The following is a 23,900-nucleotide window of genomic DNA, read 5'->3' as shown; positions in this document are numbered from 1 at the left end:
TTTGAATTAGGCTTACACAGAAAAAGATCTTACTGATTTTTTCACAATTCCAAGAAAGGTCTTTTTTTGTCTAGTACACATTAGAAAATTGTACATGTAATTTCACAGAAAAATGTTAATATATATAGCTATTATATTGAGTCTTTGAAGTCTGTTAATACTAAGAAAGATAACATGCATATTATTTTCTTAATTAATACTCATTTTTATATATTAGAATATTATCAGAAAAAGAAAAATGATACTAATTTATATAGAACTTAAAAATTTTGTTTTGCTTTTTAAAGTTTTAACCAAATATCTCAAAAATAGATAAGAATTCTAATTCATTTGGGAAACTTTGAATATCATATAGCCTTTTTCTTGTTCTTACAGGAGTGGTTAGAAAAGAAAAATGTATATTTACATGAAATGCACAGAATTAAAAGGATTGAAAGTGAAAACTTAAGGATCCAAAATGAACAGGTATTCTGAAGTATAGAAGAGAAAAATATTCTGGATTTTTCTGTCAGTAAAATATCTACAAATATTTAACGTTTCTAAATCAACTGTTTTTTAAATGGCAAAGCAACTTGCATATAAAAGAATTGATTTCTGATTTTACTTCTCTGGTACTTTATACATTTTTAGCTTGATATAAATGTATTATAACTGTTTTACATGGAAACACAAACACACAGAGATTTTTAATATTTTATTTTATTTTTTATATGTGTGGAGTAGCTCTGGCACTGCTGAATATAAGTTTATTGCTTGTGACCACCTACTTCACTCTGAAAAATTAACTTCAATCTTACAACTTAGCCAGGAATATAAAGGATCATCAGACATCAACCAGTTCTCCTCTTTTCTGTCTTGAATTTTATATGGATCTTCAAGACCAGCCTCTCCTGAGCTCTTGGCTCGTGTCCTTCCCATTGACTGGACTCTTGTTTTACTCCCTCCCATCCTTTCAGTCTCTGCCTCAAACTCCTGCCTGATAGCCTGCTCATCTTTCTCATTGTCCCAACTTCTAAAACAAAATCCCTAAAAGAAAATCCCTTCTCCTGCCGTTCAGTAGTAAAATGGATTTAGAAAGAAACATTTCCTAAATGCACAGTACCATATGGAGCAGCCCTACAAGGGGTGCCTGAATACCTGTCACCACAACTGCAGCGTTATACTGCTGTGGTCAGTGCCAGACACCTTCTCATCTGGGCTTCACCATTCGGTGAGATCGGCAGTACTTTTACTTCTAAATTATGTTATCTCCATAATAAAGCTTTCTATCATTTAATGTTAAGCAATGTTATAAGGCAAACATAGGATATTATGGGATTAGATTGAAGTAAGTAAAGTAATAACATACTTGCTATATGCTCATCTATGTATTTTCCAATCTGGCATGCATTTTCAACATTTGGGATATGTTTATGTGGTAAGAATTTTATGCTTCAATGTCAGTCAAAACTTGGGTTCAAAGCAAAGATCTGTGGCTTACTGTGGGACTTGGCCAATTTACCTTACTCTGACTTACTTTATAAGCCTATAACTTTCCTGATGTTTTTCTTTTACTGAAATATTTTATTATAAACATTTTACAGTACCACCTAGCCTATTACAGTTTACTTTGATAACCTTTGTTCCAAAAAAATTGACTTCCTTCCCATGAATAGTAGTAGATCAATATCTGATAACTGCTTTTAGAAAAGGACGTTTTAAAAGGCAATGAATAATTCAGATAACATTTTTTATAAATTACTTGTCTAAAGCATCCTAAATCAGTTATCTGCCTTGAAACCTAATTTCTGTATATGATGAATCCCAAGGAAATTACAGATAAATACATATATGTGTATCTGTATCTATCTTTATTTGTCTAGCTATTTATACACACATATGTAACTGTCTATTATTTTTCCAAAATAGAAAAGAGCTGCTAAGAGAGAAGAAGCATTAGCATCATTTGAGGCCTGGAAGGCTATGAAAGAAAAGGAAGCAAAGAAAATAGCTGCGAAAAAAAAGCTCGAGGAAAAAAACAAGAAGAAAACTGAAGAAGAAAACGCTGTGAGAAAAGGAGAAGCCCTACAAGTATTCAACAGCTTTGAATATATTTCTTAAGTATTTTTAAGTACTTGGAATCTAAATTAGTGACTAACTGTGTTTTTACTTATTTTATAATATTCACAGTAAATAAGAAAATCATTCTGAACTTTTTCAGGCTTTTGAAAGATGGAAAGAGAAAAAGATGGAATATCTTAAAGAGAAAAATAAAAAGGAGAAAGAATATGAAAGAGCAAAGAAACAGAAAGAGGAGGAAACTGTTGCTGAGAAAAGGAAAGATAACTTAACTGCTGTTGAAAAATGGTAATCCAAAATAATAAACATTTTGACAGAGTTTAAATTAATAACACTTTAGGCTTTTCCAAAATTTGTTTACTTGAAATTGACCAATGCATCTCAATCTCATTATTGCAAGGGTATATTAGGGAATCTGTATTATATATTCTTTAACTTTCCAGTGTTTTATGCTATCCTACATAGGAATGAAAAAAAGGAAGCTTTGTTCAAAGAAAAGGAAAAAGAGAAAATAAATGAGAAAAGAAAGGAAGAACTGAAAAGAGCTGAGAAAAAAGATAAAGATAAACAAGCCATTGATGAATATGAAAAATGGCTGGTAGGTATCATTTGTTAATGCACTCGTGTCTTTTTAACGTATTTTTTTGTGACTTTTCTGTCCCTAATGCCAGTTCTATTTGGCCCTGCCTACTGACCATTTCTACCTGGAAGCTGCCTTCTTGAATTCATTCTATCCCACATATATCGTATTTTCTTTGCTTTAATCATTTCTATTAATGCTTATCCTATTCCCTAAAGTACTCAGGCTTAAAACTTCAGTCATAATAGTCTTCCTTACCTGCATCCCCATCTTTAGTCATTTACCCATCATGCCCGTTCTTCCTCTTAAACAATTATCATATTTAAAATCATAAAAGCTGACAAATGTACTACTGAAGGTATGCCAGACTATTTTAGGTGGAACTTGGTCATGACACACACTAACATTGAATTTAATGGTAAGAAAGTTATTCCATTTTTTATTCTCTTTTGAGCTTTCTGATGACCTCAAGGAAAAGGTCTTGTTTAGGTGGGTTTTTTTGTTTGTTTGTTTGTTTGTTTGGTAAGGAAGATTAGCCCTGAGCTAACATCTGTTGCCAATCCACCTCTTTTTGCTGAGGAAGATTGGCCCTGGCCTAACATCTATGCCCATCTTCCTCTACTTTATATGTGGGATGCCTACCACAGCATGGCTTGATAAGCAGTGCATAGGTCCACGCCCGGGATCTGAACCTGAGAACCCCCAGCCACCGAAGTGGAGCACACGAACTTAACCGCTGTGCCACCAGGCCAGCCCCAAGTTTAGGTGTTTTTTAATGAAAGAAAGCAAGTATGAAGTTTGGGAGGAAAACATCTAGCTGGACTTTATATTTTTTGGTTTTTTTAATGTATTTTTGTTTCAGTGTATTTATGTTTATAGTTATTTTTCATTAATGTCAAGCAAAATACTGTAGTTAACATATCACGTTTCAGCAATCAAAAATTGTAAAATTTCTCCACAGGGTTTGGGACCCAATAAGGTTTCTTATCAAACATTTTTTGAGTTCATGCCAATCTGCTAGTTAAAAAAGACCATCCAGGGTATTTTGTAGTTGCGTTTCTCTGGTTAAGATTGAGCTTGAGTATCTTTTCATTTGTATAAGGGTCATTTGTTTTTTTTTTTTCAGTAAACTGAAAAAAGTCAATTCATAGACTTTGCACATTTTTCTCTTGGTCTTTTTCATATTGATTTTTGGAAGCTTTTTTATGTACTGGGGAAAGTAGCCCATTATTTCTGATATGGGTTACAAATATTTTTTCCTAATTTTTTGTTGGTCTCTCAACTTTGGGTATATTATTATTATTATTATATATATGTATATTATTTCATGCCATGAAGAATTTTATTTTCTGATGTCAAATTTACCAGTCTTTTCTTTGAGGTTCTGATTTTCAGGAGTAGTTGAAAAGACCTTCTCCATAACTTGAGGGTAAACAAAGTGCTCCCATTTTTCTTCTAATAACTTTATGATTTTAATATCTTAACATTTTAACGTTTGATCTACTTAAAATTTATCCTGATATATGGGGAAATATGATTCCAACTTTATTTTTTCCAAATACATCTTTTATGAAATATTCATCTTTTACCCACTGATTTGAGGTACTTCCTTTATTATATGATACATTCCTAGATTTTTGGGTCTGTCTCTTGCCTTTCTGTTCCATTGGTCAATCCCATTGTACATTTCCAGTAGCACACTGTTTCATTAGCAGGGCTTTATATGTTTTCATATCTGTTTGGGTTAATCTTCCTTCATAGCTCTTCTTTCAAAATATTTCTGACTACCATTCTTTATTTTTTCACATAAACTTTTGAATCAGCAGTAGCTAGAGAGGCATACAGGACCCAAAGCAGGCTATTTAAAGATAGAATAGAAAGATGAAACACTTAGGAATAAACTTAAGAAGTGTTCAAGACAAATATGAAGAAAAGTTTAAAACACTCCTGAAGGATGCACATGAAGACTTGAGAAAATCGATCAAAACTGCTCTTGGATAGAAACAATCTTATAATGATGCTATAAAGATGTTAGTTCTCCCTGAAGTAACTTGCAAACTTAATGCAATCCTAATAAAAATACCAACAGAATTTATTGTTGTTTATGTGTTGACTTTGGTGCTGCTATATGCTAATTCCATGCAAAAAAAGAGTAATAAAATAGCGTGATCAAAATAGGTTCAGTGTTTTGAATGAGGAAAGTAGTGTTTCCTGTTGATTTTCTTAGATTAAACTCTTAAATAATCCTTTGTTCTAAGAAAAATTAAGTCTTCTTATGTTAAGGAGATGTATACGGACTCTGCTAGCTTCGCTTAAAGTAAATGGAAATGTTTAAGTTTTCAGTTTTATTTTCACATTCTTGTGAAAATGGAATAGAATTTCCTTAATGACCAAGTCATGGTTAGGTATATTATGTTTTATTGTAGTATTTAGGCACTTACTCATTCTGATCAATCTTCTGGAGAACAAACACCTGTCAAAGACCTAAGAGGAAAATAACTTGTTTTGATATGTAGTATAACCTCTACAGATAGTGCTACCTATAAAATCATCCACATACAACATGTTACAGATCTACTCCCTGTCTTAACAATTTCTTATTGAAATTTGTTTGCAGATAGAATGGAAAAATACCCCTATGTGGAAGTCTAATGACTTCAATTTTCATGTAAAGTAACATCTCAAAATTTTGATATACAACCTAGCTTGGGTAGTGAGTATTTGATGGGTAATTGTTTTAGAGGAAAGTTGTAGCCGAAGATCAAGTAAGAATCTCTTCTTCATGCTGGTTCCCATATTAACTCATAGTTACCTTTGACAAGAAAGTAAGTTAAAGGTTCAGTCCCCAACAGATAACAGGACTAAGAGAAGGACTTTTCAACAAGGTTCTTTTAATTATTATTCAAGATAATATTATTAATCCATGTTAATTGATATTAAGGGTGATAATTAATTGCTTATTTTCTGTCCTGACTTTTTAGCACCTGCTGGTAAGATCACACTTGTTTTGAGTTCCTCTCCCCAGCTTAAATAGAATGGGCCAGAAGAGGTTTGTTCAGTCGGTTTCTGTGGACACATGCTGGTCACTGCTTTTCCCTCACCTAGCTGGAGAGTCTGCCTCTCTCTAAAATACTAAAATGGTTGACAATGATGCAATGACAGCTTTTATTTTCTCAACTGGGATTCTGAAAGGAAGTCCCCTCTTTGCTTTGTTAGGAGTAGCAAGCATGCAAGCATTCTAATGACACAGAGAAATGTTAAGACAGAAAAAAAACATCTCATACTTCTCTTCACTCCTTTTGTTGTATGTGAATGATTGTATGCTAATTGAAGCCTTGTAGTATCCAATTCTCCCTGTGACGTTGAACAATTCCATATATGTACTAATGAAAGCACAGACACCTAATAATTTACCAAAATACCACCCCTCCCAGGCTATCCAGCTTGCAGAGCAGAGGCATGGTTGTCCCAGCGTTCCCTGATCCCGCTGCTCTTAGAGAAATATGAAGACATCACCCAACTTTATAGTTTTAGCAGCGACTTAAAGAAATGAAGAGACAATCCAAGCTGCAGGATGGAAAGGCCAAATGCTATTAACATTTCAAGTGTTTCTAGATTAATGTTTAGATTTCATATCAATCCTCAGATACTCAGTCATTCCTTTGAAGGGATTATGTACAAGGAAACAAAATGGTTTAAAATTCATCTGGTATAATAAAAATGTGAGAATATGGAAGATAATATTTTCAAAATAATGTGAAGCAGGACTGTTCCTATCAGTCAATAAAATATAAACTCCCCATCCTCCTCTCCTGTGAGTCAGCTTTCTCCTACCCTCCTGGATTAGTCCCATCAGATCCCAGGATATGTAATCTTAAAGAAAAATAAACCCTCTCAATTCCTCATTTCCCTCACATTTCGCTGCTCTTTTTTGTAGCTAAACTTCTAGAAAGTTTTGCTTTACACTTTCTTGGTTCTCCATATGCTTTTCATCCTCAACACACCCCAGTCTTGTCTCTTTCCCGGAACTACACTTTGAAAGTTACAGTCTTGCCAGGCCATCTAGCCAATTGATTGTATTCTTTTCTGCCCATTTGCTAGACCTCTCAGCATTCTGCACAGTCAGTTTCCCCTTCTGCTTGCAACTGTCTCCTCCCCCCTGGCTGTCATATTCCCCCCACTCTATCTCTCACCTCTCTGCCTGCCTTCTCTGTGTGTCACTTGTTGACATCTCTTCTTTTACCTATGTTCTAAGTGTTTCCATGGCCTGCAACGCCCCATATAATCTTACTCTACCATTTTATTCTCATCTGGCACCCCTCTCCCATCTCCCAAGTTTTAGTCACGCTGGCTCTTTTGTTTCTTCTAACATCCCAAGTTTTTCCCCACTTGTCAGAGCCCTCACACACTGTTCTGTCTGCTTGAAATGCTCTCTCCTCAGTGCATATCACGAGTGCCTTCTCCTATCCATCATGTCTCACTTTAAAGTGACTTTCCCTGAATCCACTTTTCTTTGAAAGTAAATACTCCCTTTTATTCTTTTTTAATCACAACAATTTATATGTTTCATAGAAATTCACATGATTTGGGATTCTCTCTTTTTTATTTACTTGTTTATTAACTGTCCATTTTTTGAAAGTTCCCTAAGGGACAAGGACCATATCAGTGTGTTTGAATTTTATAATTACTTTGTCCATGACACCTAGTATACCACTTGACCCAGAGTAGGATCTCAGTGCCTTAATAGTTGAATGAATAAACACAGATCAAAGCAGTATAGTACCAGTAGAGTAATAGACCCACAGGACACCTCAGAACCTGTTACAAGTAAGGATGTGCTATACAACAAAGTAACACAAACTAATGGATGCAAGGAAATAACGATTGGAATTATTTGTGTGACATTTAGACATAAAATCACTTCAAAGAATTACCTGGAAGCAATAGAAACTCTAAAAGAATTAAAACATTAAATATAAAATGACAAACAATAGAAGAACAAAAAGAAAATATTAAACAATATTTATCAGATCTCATGGGGACGAGATGATTTTCTAAACCTAGAAGTGCTATAAGAAATAACAAAGGAAAAGATGAACAGATATTGAATTTAAAATCACTAATACCTCAAAATAACAAGTCAGTGTAGGTGCTAGTTGAAAGGTGAATACCTACAGCCACTTTGAAGAATAAATTGTCATTGCCCAACAAAGTTGAACATATGCATACCCTACAAACCAGCAATTTCACTCCTAGGCATATACATGTATGTGAAGGGAAAAATTTTGGCTTAAAAGCACAAGGAATCAAACAGGGATGTTTATAACAGCATTGTCTTTGTGTGGAAAAGAAATGAGAACATCATGTCTTCAACAAAAAAATAGATTAGTAAATTGTGATATGTTGATATGCTGGAATTCTGTACATCAGTGAGCTAAAGCTACAGATCCATATAGATGGATCTTAAGAATATGATGATTAAAAAAGTTAGAAAAAGGGGCCGGCCCGGTGGCGTAGTGGTTGAGTTCACACGCTTTGCTGTGGTGGCCCAGGGGGTCCACAGGTTCGGATCTCAGGCCCGGACCTATGCACCACTTATCAAGCCATGCTGTGGCAGGCATCCCACATATATGGTAGAGGAAGATGGGAACGGATGTTAGCCCAGGGCTAATCTTCCTCACCAAAAAATAAAAAAAGTTACAAAAGAATATATAACATGATACCTTTTACTATAAATTCTAAAAATCTGCAAAACAAAATTAGTTGTGGTGTGGGGATGAATACATGTGTAATAAAAGTATTAAGAGAGGTACTGCAATGATAAGGGTAAAGTTCAGAGTAATGGTTATTACCTCAGTAGGGTGGAGGGGGAGGAAGGTGTGATAAGGGAGTGGACACAGGGAGCTTCAAGAGTATTGGTCATCTTTTATTTCATGAGACAGATAGTGGTACACAGAATGTGATTATATTACCCTTTAAACAGTTGTCTAGGCTGAAATATTTATTTTTTTGTAAAAATTAAGGGCTAAAAGTAATATAGATAAAATGTTTGCTGCAAAAATAATATTTATTGTATGAAAATACTCAAATTGCTAAAAATTAAAAGCACTCATATGCATACAGTTAGATGAGCCAAATAATCAAGCACAAAATTCACAAAAAGGCTAACGAAATGAAAACGTGCTCAAGCTCAATAATAAGCAAAGAAACATGAAAGTCAATTTTCAGCTATTTGTAAAAGCATTTGAAGTATCCCATGCTGCCATGGCCTATTCAAGCTTTGCATTCAGTAAATTTACTTCTGAGAATCTGTTCTCAGAAAGTCATCACTACCTTCTAATAATTATTCTCTTTGGGTTATGGAATTAGAGGTCTTCTTTTTCTATTTTACATAGCTATTTTTTAAATATTGTCACTTTCAATATTAAAAAAAAATTGGGGCGGGTCCCATGGCCTAGTGGTTAAGTTCAGTGCACTCCGCTTCAGCAGCCTGGTTTCGGTTCCCAGGTGCCGACCTGCACCACTTAATAGGCGGCCATGCTGTGGTGGCAACCCAATACAAAATAGAGGAAGATTGAGCACAGATGTTAGCTCAGGGCAAATCTTCCTCAGCAAAAAAAAAAATTAAGTGGTACATTAATACCTATTGGTAGTATACTTATTAATTAGCAATATTCCCTCGCTGCTGTTCCTTTGTAACCAATTAAACTAGGAAATGACATTTAAATATCACGGATTATTTTATTCTTCAGCAGGCAACTGAATTTGAAAGTAATATTCATATATGTATATAAATTTATAGTTTTCTATTTTTCTCTTTAGGAAAAGAAAGAAAGGCAGGAAAGAATTGAACGAAAACAAAAGAAACATCATTCCTTTCTTGAAAATGAGGCACTTCCTCCATGGAGCCCTCCAAGCAGAACTGTGTTCTCAAAAGCGTTTTGATAATTCTAATTCTTACGTTTAGTTATTTATCAATTTACCAATTTTAACCATGGGTTTAAAACTATTCATTCAATTATTTATCATTAGAGGAGTCTGTTTTAATTAAATGCCAACTACTTCTGCTCACAGTGAAGAAGATGCTTTGGAGTTTAACCATTGAAAGCATTTTTTGAACTGTAGATAACCTGCCTCAAATGAAAAGCTAATAATCAGATTGCTTTTACTATTAATACATAACCTTTATCATATCCTGATAATTCTTACAGTCAGATGATCCATGATCACTGTCACTAAGCTGTGCATGTTATTTAAGTATGTTTATTCCCAGTACTAAAAAGGAAACCATCTAGGTACCATAATCATAGAAATAATTGAATATGTGACTAATTATGCATCTAGGTTCAGGTTTTAAAATGAATAGTTGCTGGGGAGTATGCATATATTATTTCTCCTAAAACTGATCTTTAGCTGAAAGCAGTTGCATTTGCACTGTGTAAGGTAGAATTTTGATCAATTGAGGCAGTAGTTGAGTAGAACTGTAATTGTCGAGGCATTTTATTTAAGAATTTTGCCTTACATTTTATATGAGTGTGCTTTATGTGTTCCAGGCTTACATGACAATCATAGGCACTTTATAATGAAATTTGTCTTTCTAAATTCTGTCTCACTTTATTATTTCAGTGTTACCAAAAGATATTCATTTCATGGTAGTGATATACTTACACATTAGTCAAGGTCACTATCACTATTATTACTTTCCAGACTAAAGCCATAAAGGTGATAAAGGCAGTTTTTGTCCTCTTAACTAATCCAGTGTCTTGTAGCTTATATTTAGAAGACAACTGTATGGGAAGGTAATTTGTAGACATTATCCAAAGAATCTATATTTATTTATTTGATCTCTGCATATCCTTGTATTAATTGGACTCATACTTGAACTGGTCAGCTAGTTTAGCACAGACCAAATGTATGCTCTCGCAATTGAAATGCTACTTTAACCAATGATGCAATGCAATGATGGATGAGAATAAACAGTTACTATATTAAGCACCATTGTATCCTCTATGCTGGATCTTTCCAAATGTTATTTCTCATCTTTACAACAATCATTCAAGGTAGGTGTTATTAGCCTCACTTTGGAGTTAAAAATACTGAGACTCAGAGAAATCAAATAACTTGCCACACATTTAGCATGTGACTGAATTGGGATTAGAACTGATTAAGTCTATCTCCCTCCAGAATCCATATGCTCCTGTTCATGCTCTCAGGTGGCCTCAGAGAACTGTAAGTTGTGTCAAGACCTCTGTATTATAGTAACCTTATGAACACATTTTACCTCTCAGATCCTAAAAATAAAATCATGTATTAACTATCTAGAGATTATCTTTCCCTTAAGAAATAGCCATTTGTTATTAGAGATGGTAAACCTCATTAGATCTATAAAATGAAAAAAGAATTCATAATATTTAAGGAGTTAGTCACGCGTCTTGTATCTAGTATTAGAATGTCAGAAGACCCAGGAGTTCGTGGAACATAGGCTTTGAGATGCTCACTCAGGAGGTTTCACACTCTGAGATTAACCTTCCTGCTGCAGTGTGTGTGCAAGAAAGATGTCATTGATCACTTTGTGAGATCACAATACTGCTATAGATAAATAGTAGAAATTTTGTAAATAAAACTAGAAGCCTTGTTATGTTGCCGAAAGTAGAATACTTCATGAAATTGTAATTATTACCAACAGTGTATATTATCAGCAGGGGATTTAGGGCCTCTCTTATTCATCCCTGTGTCCCCCATAGCACCAAATGCAATGCCTACCAGGATAGATTAAGTGCTTATTGTATCCAATTAGCTATTCAGAGCTAAGAAGATATTTGCAAATTCCAGGGAAGTAAAAGGAAAAATAGAAAAAAGTACAACTACTTTTGGTAAGATCATAAATTTCACAGTAAATATTTACTTGAACTTCTGATTATTTTCTTCTACATTATTGTATTTAGTGGGTTATCATTATCACCTCTTAGTTGTAAAAATTGAGTGGAAGTAGATAATTAATGTAAAATATATGGCACATGGTAAAGAATAAATGTTCATTGTTTTCAGTTATTTACTACCACGAGCCCTACATTTCCCCACTTCATGTATGTGAAAAGAAGGTTAACACAGATGTGGTTGATAATGGTTATTTGACTTCTTGAGCGTACAAGAAGAAATCTCTGCTTTCCTGGCTAGTCTAGGCTGTAGCACTCAGAATATAGAAGTTACCTGTATTAGAGACCTCCTATAAAGTAATCTAAGTACTCATTTCTTGGTGTTGCTTGTGAGGTAGGATGTAAAGGGAAATTGAGATGTTTCAAAGACCCAATAAGTCATTTCCCTCAAGTGGGGATTTTTGTCTTACTGTCATAAATAATATATTATTTCCTGTTTACAGCAACCTGTGCTGATTCAATTATCTAGTTGAATGAAATCACCTCTTCTCCTTTGGCAAAAATAAATCTGAGTTTTGGGAGCTGGGTGAAAATATAGTCCTGTTTACTTCCTGAGATCCAAAGGGGAGAATCAAGCCTGGTAGTATTCTCTTGAATATATTTATCTACTTAAGGGGTATGATTTCCCCATATTTCCTTAAAAAGTGTCAAATATCAATATAGATATTTGCTCATTAACTTTTCATTAATTTATAATAGGGAATTTTAATTCAAATTAAGGACGCTAAAAGCCTATAGATTTTCAGATTAAACTTCTAGTTTTGTAAACTGTACTGATCACTTGAATACTCACACTTCAAAGTAAAGAAAATAGGAATTTAATGAATATTTTAAAACATTACTGTAAAGAACAATTTCCCTAGAAATTTAAATATTAATACTAAAAAAATAAATTTTATACAGAATTTAAGTTCCATAAGAACCAAGAAAATAATAGTGTTGCATAAATAAAAAGAAACGGTATGGCATTTTAGATCAAAAGAAGGTTGAAGTTTTCCTAATGAAAGAAAATAAGAACTGTTCAGGGATAACAACATTCCAGTGGTTTGTATCTCATCACATCTAAAAATGTTAGTAGTTCATTTATTATTTTAAATATTATTAAACTGATATTTTTATCTGTTGCCAAAGCAGGACCTGATAGTAGTTAGGTGTTCACAGTTGTATGTACCTTAGAGTGATGTAACTCTGCATCTGAAAGGAATTTTAACATTTTAATAAACCTGGCCCAAACTCTATTTTTAGTTGAAGAAACTGATTTCCAAAGACTTGGACTTGCTCAAGCTCACATACACAACTAGGTATAAGTCTATAATTAGAACTCAGGTATCAGGCTTCCCAGCTGCACCCTGCCCACCATTCCACAATTTTGATAATCTGATAAACCTTTCACACTAACTTTTTTAACTAGTGGTCATTATTGATTTAGCTGACTTGTATCCTCTCAAATGTTCCCTTATTCTCTCACTGCCTTCCCATAACTATCCACCAGATCAAAGCTGGTGGGGCACCTACACTCCCACTTAAGGTGTGGGGAAATAATGAAGTTTCTTAAATCCTGAGTCATGGACTAAGATACCATAGAGAAAACGAATTTCAAAAATGGGAGAAATTGCATGTTAGTCAAAATAGTTCCCAAGAATAAACTAGTACATGAAACAAATTTCCCTGATTTAATCTTGGCTCTGATTTCAATAGTGCTATATTACAAAGTATTTAAACTCATGTACTTCCATTCTACACAAAGCAAAGATATTATCAATTTTCCTGCTTCCTAGGTACATTGGCTGACAGAATAATAAATACTATGTAAATGCTTAACTTGAGACTTCTCTGAATTCTTTTTACTTTAAAATTTCATGGGATTTGATTATTTTGAAACATATATGTTACATGTAGTTGTATAATGTTAACTTGTGTGAACTAAATTCTTGGTATTGAATTGAGGATGTTTTAAGAATTGTTCGAGATGTACTTAATGTCTGCTTTTTAGTAGCATATTTTCATGTAATGCTTAATTAAAGTGAATCATTCAAGATTTATTGGGTGATATTATTTTTTGACTATGCCAAAATTTCATTTCATGATGATAGGAAATGTGGTATGAGTTTTATTTGTGGGCTAAAGATGAAATAATCATATTTTGTTGATACACCCTTGAGTAGAAACGACTGAAAGTTTGGATATAAAACTTTTTTTTTTACTTAGAACACTACACAAATTACAAAAGTAATGTAATTATATGTAAGTATCAAATAATTAGAAAATGCAAATAGCAAAAATTACTCACACTTTCATCTCCCAAAGACAATCATAGTTAACGTATTATGTACTCTTCCAGTGCATTTTCCCCTATAGCTAAAATTAAGCTGAGAGTGAAAAGGGTAGAGATACAGTTCCCTCTGTCTCTGTCTGTCTATCTCTCTCCCATGCTACCTATATTTGTACATGAATGTCTATATGTGTTTATATGATGCATATATATATATAATACAATGTGCATACATGCATATATTCAAACATATATATTTTTATTCTTTAAAATAAAAATGAGATCAAACTACATATTTGGTAACCAGATTTTTCCACCCAACAATATATATTGAACATGTTTTCATGCTATTATACCTTTCTAGGAATCTTTGATGCTGCAACTATAATTTGTTTAGCCTATGTTGGGGCAATTTTCTTCCTTACAAATGTTTACTGTAGTAAGTAATAATATGTTCAACATCCTTGTAGTTCGTGTCCTTGTTATTAGATATAAGGAACCACATTAAATCTATAAAATGAAAAAAGAACTCATAATATTTAAGGAGTTAGTCACACGTCTTGTATCAAGTATTAGAATGTCAGAAAACTCAGCAGGTTATGGAACACAGGCTTTGAGAGAGATGGTCACTCAGGTTTCACACTGAGGATTAACCTTGCTGCAGTGAGTGTGCAAGAGAAGAAAGATGTCATGGGTCACTTTGTAAGATTACATTAGTGCTATAGATAAATAAAAGAAATTTCATAAATAATGCTAGAAACCTTATTATACTACCAGAACTACAAGGCATGGAATGAGAGTTGTGTAATGAGTACACATTTTGCAAGATGAAAAGAGTTCTGGAGATTGGCTGCACAGCAATGTGAATGTGCTTAACACTACTGAACTGTACCATTAAAAATGGTTAAGATGGTAACTTTTATCTTATGTATATTTTACCATAATCTGAAAAAATTTCACAGCAAAACAGAACAAAAATGCTTTTTCATTCATCTATAGGAGGGATATAGGGAAAATTTCTCCCTTAACTATAGAATATGTCTTTTCTTTTGGTCTGATGGGATCAGTTTGCTCATCCTAGGTGACTCATCTTTGATTCCATTACAGTTACTAGAAAAATGTCATATGCTGATGGCTTAAACCTAGATTGAATGTTGCGTAGGAAAGCAAGAATTCAACTAAACCTTTTAATAACTCTTCTTTCCAGATTTTTTTCTTGGATATTCTTTCCCACTTAATTTTTGAGATAAACTTTAGGGTTCTTTTTAAACTTTTAAAACAAAATTATGATTCTTGGTAGAATTGCAGTAACCATGCACAACAATAAAATCTGTTGGTTTGAAAAAGGTAGGATGAAACCCATCTCTTTCCAGAGACTAAGTTCACTTGTATTTTTGTGTGTTGTATGGCCACTTTTTAAAATAACCCTTTGGTCGTCATGAGTTCCCTAAGAACTTTATGAGGACAGGAACTGTATTTTATACATCTTGCTATTTCTAATTTATCAGTGGGCTCTGGATAAATACTCCTTGGCTGATAAAAGAGCAAGTTAAAAATAGAATATGAAAGAGTACATATGTATTTGTAATAACTGTATAGTATATATAGGAATAAGGACCCTAGTATTTGATGTCATTATTAAAAAGGTGTTACAAATTAAGTATTATAATTATTGCAAATAGTTTAAATTTTTATTTTAAATATTACATCATTTTTTCACCACTAAACAAAAATAAAAATTTTAAAAATAGAAAATTCTGTGTGTGTGTGATTGCATTAAGTGGAAAAACTCACATGTATTCTAATATTTACAATTAAATATATTAAGCCGTATTGAGAGAACTCTTCTTTCTTTCTTGGTTTCTTTCTTCTTGTAGTAATATTATGCAACAATAAAAAGGCATAAAGAAAGGAGGGAGTGAGGAGGACAGAGAGAGAGAAAGGGAGAAAGAAAGAAAAAGAGGGAAAGAAAGAAAGGAAGGAAGCTAGGAAGGAATAAAAGGAAGGAAGGAAGAGGAGGGAAAGAAGGGGAGAGAGAGAGAAAGAGAAAGAAAGAAAGAAAGAAAGGGAAGGAGGGAGGAAAGAAGGAAGGAAGAAAAAAAATGGCTAGCTCAGGGCTCGCTGGCTCATTCAGTCTAAAGAATGAAGCCTAGGTAGAATTATCTTTTGACTAGAGCTGAAATTCAGATATGCCCATGTATGGATGCTGAATTCAGACTGCAGTGATGACTTTTTGGAAGAACAGTCCAAGTAGAAGGCACATTGAGTGCAAAGGTTTTGGGGAGGAAAAAGCCAACATGGCTTGGTGATGAACAAGGAGCAGAGAGGAAGGAAATGAGGCTATAGAAGTAGGTAGGCTCTAGCTTATGTAGAGAGTTAGAAGCCATTTTAAGTATTTTATTCCAAGTGCAATGGGAGGGTTTTAGTTGTGGATTGAAGTGATCTGAATATACTTTAAAAAGTTCTTAGGCTACTATGTGGGGGATAGCCTGTTGGGAAGCTTCTTTACCACTCCATGTAAAGATTGATGGAGATTTGGTCTGGGGTTGTGGCAGTGGAAGTAAAGAGAAGTGCTTGAATTTGAGATACATTTGGAAGGTAGAAAAATAGTCTTTCTTAATGGACCAAATGTCTTCAAGGTTTCATCATAGCCTGAGTGAATGGATGGATGATGATGCCCTTTATTCAGATAGGCTTGAAGGTGACCGATTTTGGGATGTGAGAGGAGGGAGTGGATCATAGATTTGAGGGGAGTGGTCCTAGAAGTCTCAAAGCCTAGTGAAGAGATTAGAGGAAGGAGATGCTGATTGGCCTGAGTATATGTCTGACCCTGCCTGCTCCTTAGTTAACACATACCATACAGAACCCCACGACACACTCACAGTTCCAGAAGGTTTAGTTCAATGGTCACTGCAAGCCTGGACCATGATCTGCACCAGGAAGCAATCACATCCCATACAACCTATGCCTAGTGTTGAACCCAATCATAAGTCCAATCGCCACTTTCCTTGCTGTTTGCTAAGACTTTCTGCCTTCTCCCACCATATTTAGTAGGGTCCACTTCAGTATATCATGACAAAGGGTAACGAAAGAGAAGCTGTCTCTATGTGTTTACTTCCAGGAAGTTGCTTGGCTCCTGTGCCATTTTTCTCACTTTTTTCAACAACTTTCCAGTTTTGCGTATTAATCAATATATGGGAAGATCAATATTTGTCAAGCAAAACAGAAACACAAGCTTAATATCCTATTTCAGAGCTAATAGCTGATAGATTCACGAAGTACTGAATTTGCAAGTATGATACTGTGATTTGTAACAAGAAATACATATTTGATCTTAGTTCCCATTTCTGGTACAGAGCTCCTAAAACCCTTGGATTTCGTAAGTAATGAGAGCAACATAGATGTCTTTTTTTATGTTAAAGAGGTAACTTTTGGATCATAGCTCTTTCTGAGCAGCAGAATTCATATTTCTACATATGTGATGAATTTGTGTTTTTCAGTATCAACAACTACATCAACTAAACAAACAAAACTCTTAGAGTTAACACTGTGAGGTCCAAATGAAACAATTCCACAAGTCTTCCTGGTTGTTTTCTTTCCAAATTCCAAAGTGGTGTGTCAAGGTACATGCATAAGCCAAAGCACATTGATGTGGCATGAATGCTGCAGGTCTGTCTCTCTTTGTCAAGGCAGGCAGGGGAGTCTTGGGGCAGAACCCCAGTTGAGCAGTCATCTCCAGCTGCAGTCATGTGGGCTTCTAGGAGGGTGCCACAAGATTACTTGGTCTTGCTGGTATGCCATTCTGTACCTGCAGATTACTACACAGTGAGGAACAGTGAAAGTCATTGCTCTGCTTTGACTCTCAAGATCCTCAACCATATGGAATCTATTTCAGTAGCCAACTGCATAGTAGGCCACTTCCCATGGACAGGAGTCCATGAGCTGCTGGAGGAGTTCATTTCTTGGGTGCCCAAGAAGCACAGCTATGGTGGGCAGCCCAAGTAGGACCAATGGTAGTTGGACATGCCTAGAGGCCAGATGGTGTCTCCTGGATGACACAGTTCTGTCTTCAAGTATACACCACCTTTCATAGTTTATGTGAGCTTTTAGCACAAGCTAACTTCAGGGTGACGGCTCTGACCATTCTAATCACACAGGTGCTATTCTGCAAACCAAAGTTCCATGATTATTTTGATATACTGTATTTGACATGAAAATAGTCAATATGATTTGAAGTCCATTTGCTTTGTAACAATAAATTTTAACATTGTAATTGTTCATGAAAGAAAAGAAGGCTCTTTGGTTCTTTAAATATAATTCCAATTGTAAGGTTTTGATATGTACCAATCAAATTGGAACAAATAATTACCAATTTGTAAGGTAAAAAATATCCTTTCAAAAATTTTATCAACTATTTGTGTTAACAATATGTCTTGTCCACAGGGATGATTGAGAATTTGATGAGATTACCTTTAAATGTCTCGATAAGGATTACATATGGGCATCTCAAATGTAATACCTGATATGAAAAAGTCATGTCCTCAAAAGCAAATTCAAGTTTATCATCATTTTAAATTTTTAAATATTTTATTTTGAAATTTTATTCAAGTTAATTATTTAATTTATCCTCTAGTAATTTATGTAGTTTTACTTTTATGTAAGGAAAATACAATTAATTTTGTTAACCAAGCCTGATATAGGCACCCTTAAACACTCAGTGTCATCAATAATAATGTTGTTTTCTCTGATGCCATATGAAATATCTTGGGAAGCACAGTTCTACCCTTCTCCATGATTGGATGTCTCTAGTCTCAGAAATACATAACCAAGGTTATGATTCTTGCAGAACAAAGGATATTTGTCCAGGGCAACTCGTTTTCTCCATGCTAGTTATAGAGGTGGATGGCAAAATTTTCAGTGATGCCTTCTTTTGTTAAAAGAAGAAAGAGAAGATGTTTAATCTCCCTGAGTAGTAGACAAACTTAATAAAAATTTCCAAAGAGGGGCCGGCCCGGTGGCGCAAGCGGTTAAGTGCGCGCGCTCCGCTGCGGCGGCCCGGGGTTCGCTGGTTCGGATCCCGGGCGCGCACCGACGCACTGCTTGGTAAGCCATGCTGTGGCGGCGTCCCATATAAAAAAAAAAAAAAAAAGTGGAGGAGGATGGGCACTGATGTTAGCCCAGGGCCGTCTTCCTCAGCAAAAAAAAAGAGGAGGATTGGCGGATGTTAGCTCAGGGCTGATCTCCTCACCAAAAAAAAAAAAAAAAATTTCCAAAGAGAGAAAAAATGCATTGTTGGGAGATAGAGGAATGATTTGGACTATATTAATGCCTCTACATAATATGGAAACCTAATAAGTGGAATTGATGTGCCAAGTGCTGGTGTAGGTACTGAGTATACCTGAATGGATAAAGCAAAGTTTGTGCCCTCAGGTAGTTTATATTCTAGTAAGAAAGAGAAACACTGAATAAATAAGTATGTATAGGTGTAACATCCATCAGTTCTAAGCACAATAAGTGCTAAGCAGGGGAAGGAGAAGAGTAATAGAGGCTGCTATGTAGGATTATCAGAGGTCTGTCTGACGAGAAGTCTGAGCAAAAGCCTAAAACGAGTGAATGACAAACCATATAAGTACCTGGAGAAGCAGCATTTGGACCCATAGGACCTCACTGGGCATGATAAACGACTTTGGTTTTATATTAAGTATCATGGTATAAAATTTGAGAGTTAATACCAGCAACCTCACAAGATCTTGTGTTATAGAAACTTTTCTTGGACAGTTGGGTGGACAATAGACTTTAAGAGGTGAGAGTGAAGAATTTGAAATCTATTGCAAATGTTCAGGAGGAAGATGATCATGGTTGAAGGAGGTGCCATGTCACCAAATTCCAGATGCGTTTTGAGGGGGAAGCTGCAGGATTTACTGACAAGTTGGATGAGGATGTGGAAAAAATGGAAGAATCAAGGATGGCCTGAGCAACTGAGTGAATGATGGTGCAATTTATCACAATGGGAAAACTGGGAAATCAAGTTTGGGGAGGGGAATGAAGAGTTCTTTTCTGTAAATGCTAACTCCAAAAGGAAATATCATGAAGCTAGTTTGGTTGTTTAAATCAAAGGAGAGAAGCTCTAGAAATGTACATTTTGACATCATCAGCATACAGATGGTATGGTATAGAGTCATGAGATTAGGTGAGATCACCTACAAAGTGAGTATAGATAAAGAAGAAAAGCGGGGTCCCAGACAAAACCCTACAGTGACCCAACATTTTGAGGTCAGAAAGAAGAAAGGTCCAGCACATGAGCCTAAGAAAGATAGGCCAGTGTGGTAAGAGGAAATCCAGGAGAGGTGGATTCCCTGGAAATCAAGGGAATAAAGTGTTTCAAGAAGGGGAATGATGCAATGTCGAATCTTTCTGATGGATCGAGTGATTGGGAGACTGACAATTGGCCTATTTTGTAAAAGAGAAGTCAATGTGACCTAAAAATAAGATTTCAACAGAGTGATGGGGATGAAGACCTGATTAGAATGTTTCTAAGAGAAAGAGGGAAGAAAGGAAATTCGATTAGAAGTATAAACCACTCTTTCAATATGCTTTGCTGTGACCAGGAACAGAGAAATGGGAGTGGGTATCATAGCTGAAGAGGACGTGGGGTCAAGGCTGGGTTTATTTGTTCTTAAGATGGAGAATTTATAGCTTATTTGCAATAATTATTTAACAAAAATGGAAAAGAGTTATGACTCGTGCTTTTACAGGCAGTACATATTGCAGAAATCAACTAATTTAGATAAAAATTATCGGTGCCATTCTGACACTGTTAGTATTTTCCCCCTTGCGAGCACAATCTAATAAGAAAAAAATGTCTTGAGTAATAAAATTAAAATGCAATGCCTGCATATCATAGAAATGATTTGATGCCTGTCAAGGTTCTTTCAAGTCAATGTTACACATTTCTGCCCTTGCTTTTTTTTTTTATTAATCAGCCATAAAAGTTGGCAATACTGAATGTTTATCTGGAATATTTACAGAGGAAAAATGCAAGCTTTTGATAAAAAACAAATATGTCTATGTGTAAATTAGTTTAGATAGTTATAATTCACTATAGGTTAACATGTAATCACAGACAATGCATTAAATAAATATATCCACACAATTATTTATTATTTTTTTGTGTGTGAGGAAGATCATCCCTGAGCTGACATCCATGCGAATCCTCCTCTTTTTTGCTGAGAAAGACCGGCCCTGAGCTAACATCTGTTGCTCATCCTCCTCCTTTTTTTCCCCTTTTTTCCCCCTTCCCAAAACCCCGGTAGACAGTTGTATACGGTAGTTGCACATCCTGCTAGTTGCTGTATGGGGGACGCCGCCTCAGCATGGCCGGACAAACGGTGCGTCAGGATCTGAACCCGGACCTCCAGTAGCGGAGCGCAAGCACTTAACCACTAAGCCACGGGGCCGGCCCCCCACACAATTATTTTTTATGCTGAAGGAAACACAAGAAAAATAAAGAGAATATATAAATACTATGGATTCATATATACTACACCAAAATTTTCATTAGTTGCTGAATGTCTCAGCTTAAACTACCTCTGCATCAAAAAAAGAAAGAAAATGTCAACTTTCAATTAAATGATCATTATTAGCATTGATGAGTCAGGACAGCAAGTGAAATCTGTCATAAATATAATATGCAAAAGCTACTTCCAGGTGTTTTTGACTGGGCGAAAGTATATGTTCTATTTGTGAGTCATACAGGAGAGTTGCTTAATTAGAAACTCCCGGTAAGATAAATCAAAAAAAGAAGCTAATGTGTTCTTCATTGCTGTTACGCACTCAAACTAAGCAAGCAGATTATTAGCTGATTAATTAAAAATTAAAATTAAGTTAAATTGAAATGTAAAGATTTGATTAAGTAAACCGGTATATAGGAGACTTTGAGGCTTTAACCCAGAAAACTTTTATATGTACTTTTTCTTTCTCTCATGATTTTAAAAGTATTTATACACATATCATGTTTTTATTGCTTTCTCATTTCACGGCAAAGAAGAGCCAAGCACTTGAACAGAGCTGGGTTTTCAGTGGCAAGTGGTTCTACATGAAAGCAGAAGTTATAAATATGTGACAATGTACAGTTTTTCCAGAGATGTGATTATTTCTGCTAGCTTTCAGCATTCGGTAAAAATAGACTCCCTCCTGACTTTTTCTGGGTTTTTGTATCCCCTATATAGACAAATACCTAGAACCAAAAATCAGACAGGTTAGAATTCATTGTTACACTTATAAGTTACAGACATTGTCACTTACCTAGCCAATATTCATTCCTCAATTCTTCCTTGATAACAGAGTCATAGTAATGTCTGGAGCAACAAGGTGCTCAGTTAAATACTGACTTTCCATCCTTCCTGTGGCTAGTGGTGACTAGAAGACACACTTCTGCCAGTGAGACTTGAGTTGATGTCTGCTGAGAATTTTATAAGCTTTGACTTTCCTGATAAAAGGAAACACACATTGAGTTTTCTATCTTCTTCCTGGCTTGAACATAGACATGATGGTGGGAGCTGCAGCAGTCATATTGCAATCACGAGGAAAAGTAAGAAGTTCCCAGATATATTGGCCGCCAAAGTAAGGCAATAACTACTACTAGGGTATGTAAGCTAGCTGTAAGTCCTGGAGGAAAGGGTAACAGATTTGATAAATCCTCAGTCAGTCTCTGCCACGAGTGACAAGTAGAGTTTTGATGTATATCTGTCAAATTTATCTCTTCTTTTGCCAAATATTTGTAATTATATTATATATATATATGTATGTGCATATAAGCCAGCCCCGGTGGTCTAGTGGTTAAGATTCGGTGCTCTTACCACCTTGGCCCAAGTTCGTTTCCCCGTCAAGGAACCACACCACTCATCATACTGTGGCAGCTGCGTGTTGCTGTGATGTGCCACTGGTTGTTCAAATTTGTGCCACTGGTACTTCAAATACCGGCACTGTCAACCGGGGTGGATAGGTTTCAGTGGAGTTTCCAGACTAAGGTAGTGAAGAAGGAAGGTCCTGGCCACCCACTTCCAAAAAAATTGGCCATGAAAATCCTATGAATAGCATTGGAGCCTTGACTAATACAGCGCTAGAAAATGAGAGGATGGGGCAAAAAGACCTGGCAAGGTTCTGCTTTGCTGTTCATAGGGCCTCTAGGAGTTGGAATTGACTTGACAGCACTGGCAATAAGATGTGCGTATTTCTATATCTATATTTATATTAGATTCTAGCATCTATTGGGCACTTACTTTATTCTAAGCACTGTGCATGCATCTTATCATTAATTCTCTCAAACATCATATGAGTTGGGCACTATCATTATCCATATTTTACTGAGGCTCAGTGAATTTAAGTAACTTGCCCAAGAAAACAGAGTCAACAAATGTTAGAGCTAGGAATCTTTCTTTGTTCTGGGACACAATTTTATTTTTAAATAGTACTTCTGAAACTGTGTTGCGTCAATGATTGTGTCACATCCATTGACAGGCTTAACAATGTGTTTTGATGTCACCTATATAAATAGACTAAATGTCAGGTCCTCCCTCCTAAATATCCCTTTCTTTATATACCTGCCAACTATCTTTGGCCTTTTAGAAACTGGAGTGATTTTCAGTATTATTGTAGATGAAAATATCTTTATTTCTAAATAATTGGTTGTATAAGCAGTTAGCTTCAGATGTTTCTGCTTTATCTAAATGTAATTCATAAGGAATTGGGCAATACTCTGATGTGCTCTCTGGTGTACATCACATCTGATCCTCGTTACCTTTCTGCTTTCTGTCACTATCTAGATTTTCTCTATATTCTTCTGTGTCCTGGTAAGCATTGTTGCTGTTAAGGATAGTACTCTCCTTTAGTTCTATATGAAGTGGTACTCAGCCAAACTTTCTGATGTTTCCACAAGCTTGCAATTGATGCCAATCTGCTACCTGCTCAGTGAAGTGTTTTTTTCCCCTTCTCCCACCTATCTAACTCAATAAACTGGTTTCCTGTTTATGATAACCAAGACACTATGGTATTT

General features: G+C 35.2%; 1 protein-coding gene across 2 annotated transcripts in view; it reads left to right on the top strand.

Annotated features, from left to right (window-relative positions):
- The window catches only part of MAP9 (microtubule associated protein 9), a 43,428-nt gene extending 29,405 nt beyond the window's left edge, over window positions 1–14,023 (top strand). For both annotated transcript variants that reach the window (XM_058550243.1, XM_058550242.1), the window contains exons 10-14: window positions 376–465; window positions 1,909–2,070; window positions 2,201–2,346; window positions 2,524–2,656; window positions 9,461–14,023. In XM_058550243.1, coding sequence (XP_058406226.1) covers window positions 376–465; window positions 1,909–2,070; window positions 2,201–2,346; window positions 2,524–2,656; window positions 9,461–9,583 — 654 coding nt within the window. In that variant the 3' untranslated portion in view covers window positions 9,584–14,023. The remainder of the gene's footprint in view (window positions 1–375; window positions 466–1,908; window positions 2,071–2,200; window positions 2,347–2,523; window positions 2,657–9,460) is intronic.
- Window positions 14,024–23,900: the final 9,877 nt, after the last annotated feature.

The sequence above is a fragment of the Diceros bicornis genome, chromosome 11 (genome assembly GCF_020826845.1).
Source record: "Diceros bicornis minor isolate mBicDic1 chromosome 11, mDicBic1.mat.cur, whole genome shotgun sequence".
Lineage (NCBI taxonomy): Eukaryota > Metazoa > Chordata > Mammalia > Perissodactyla > Rhinocerotidae > Diceros > Diceros bicornis.
Note: the sequence above shows the minus strand (reverse complement) of the source record. Positions and strands in the feature narration are given on the sequence as shown.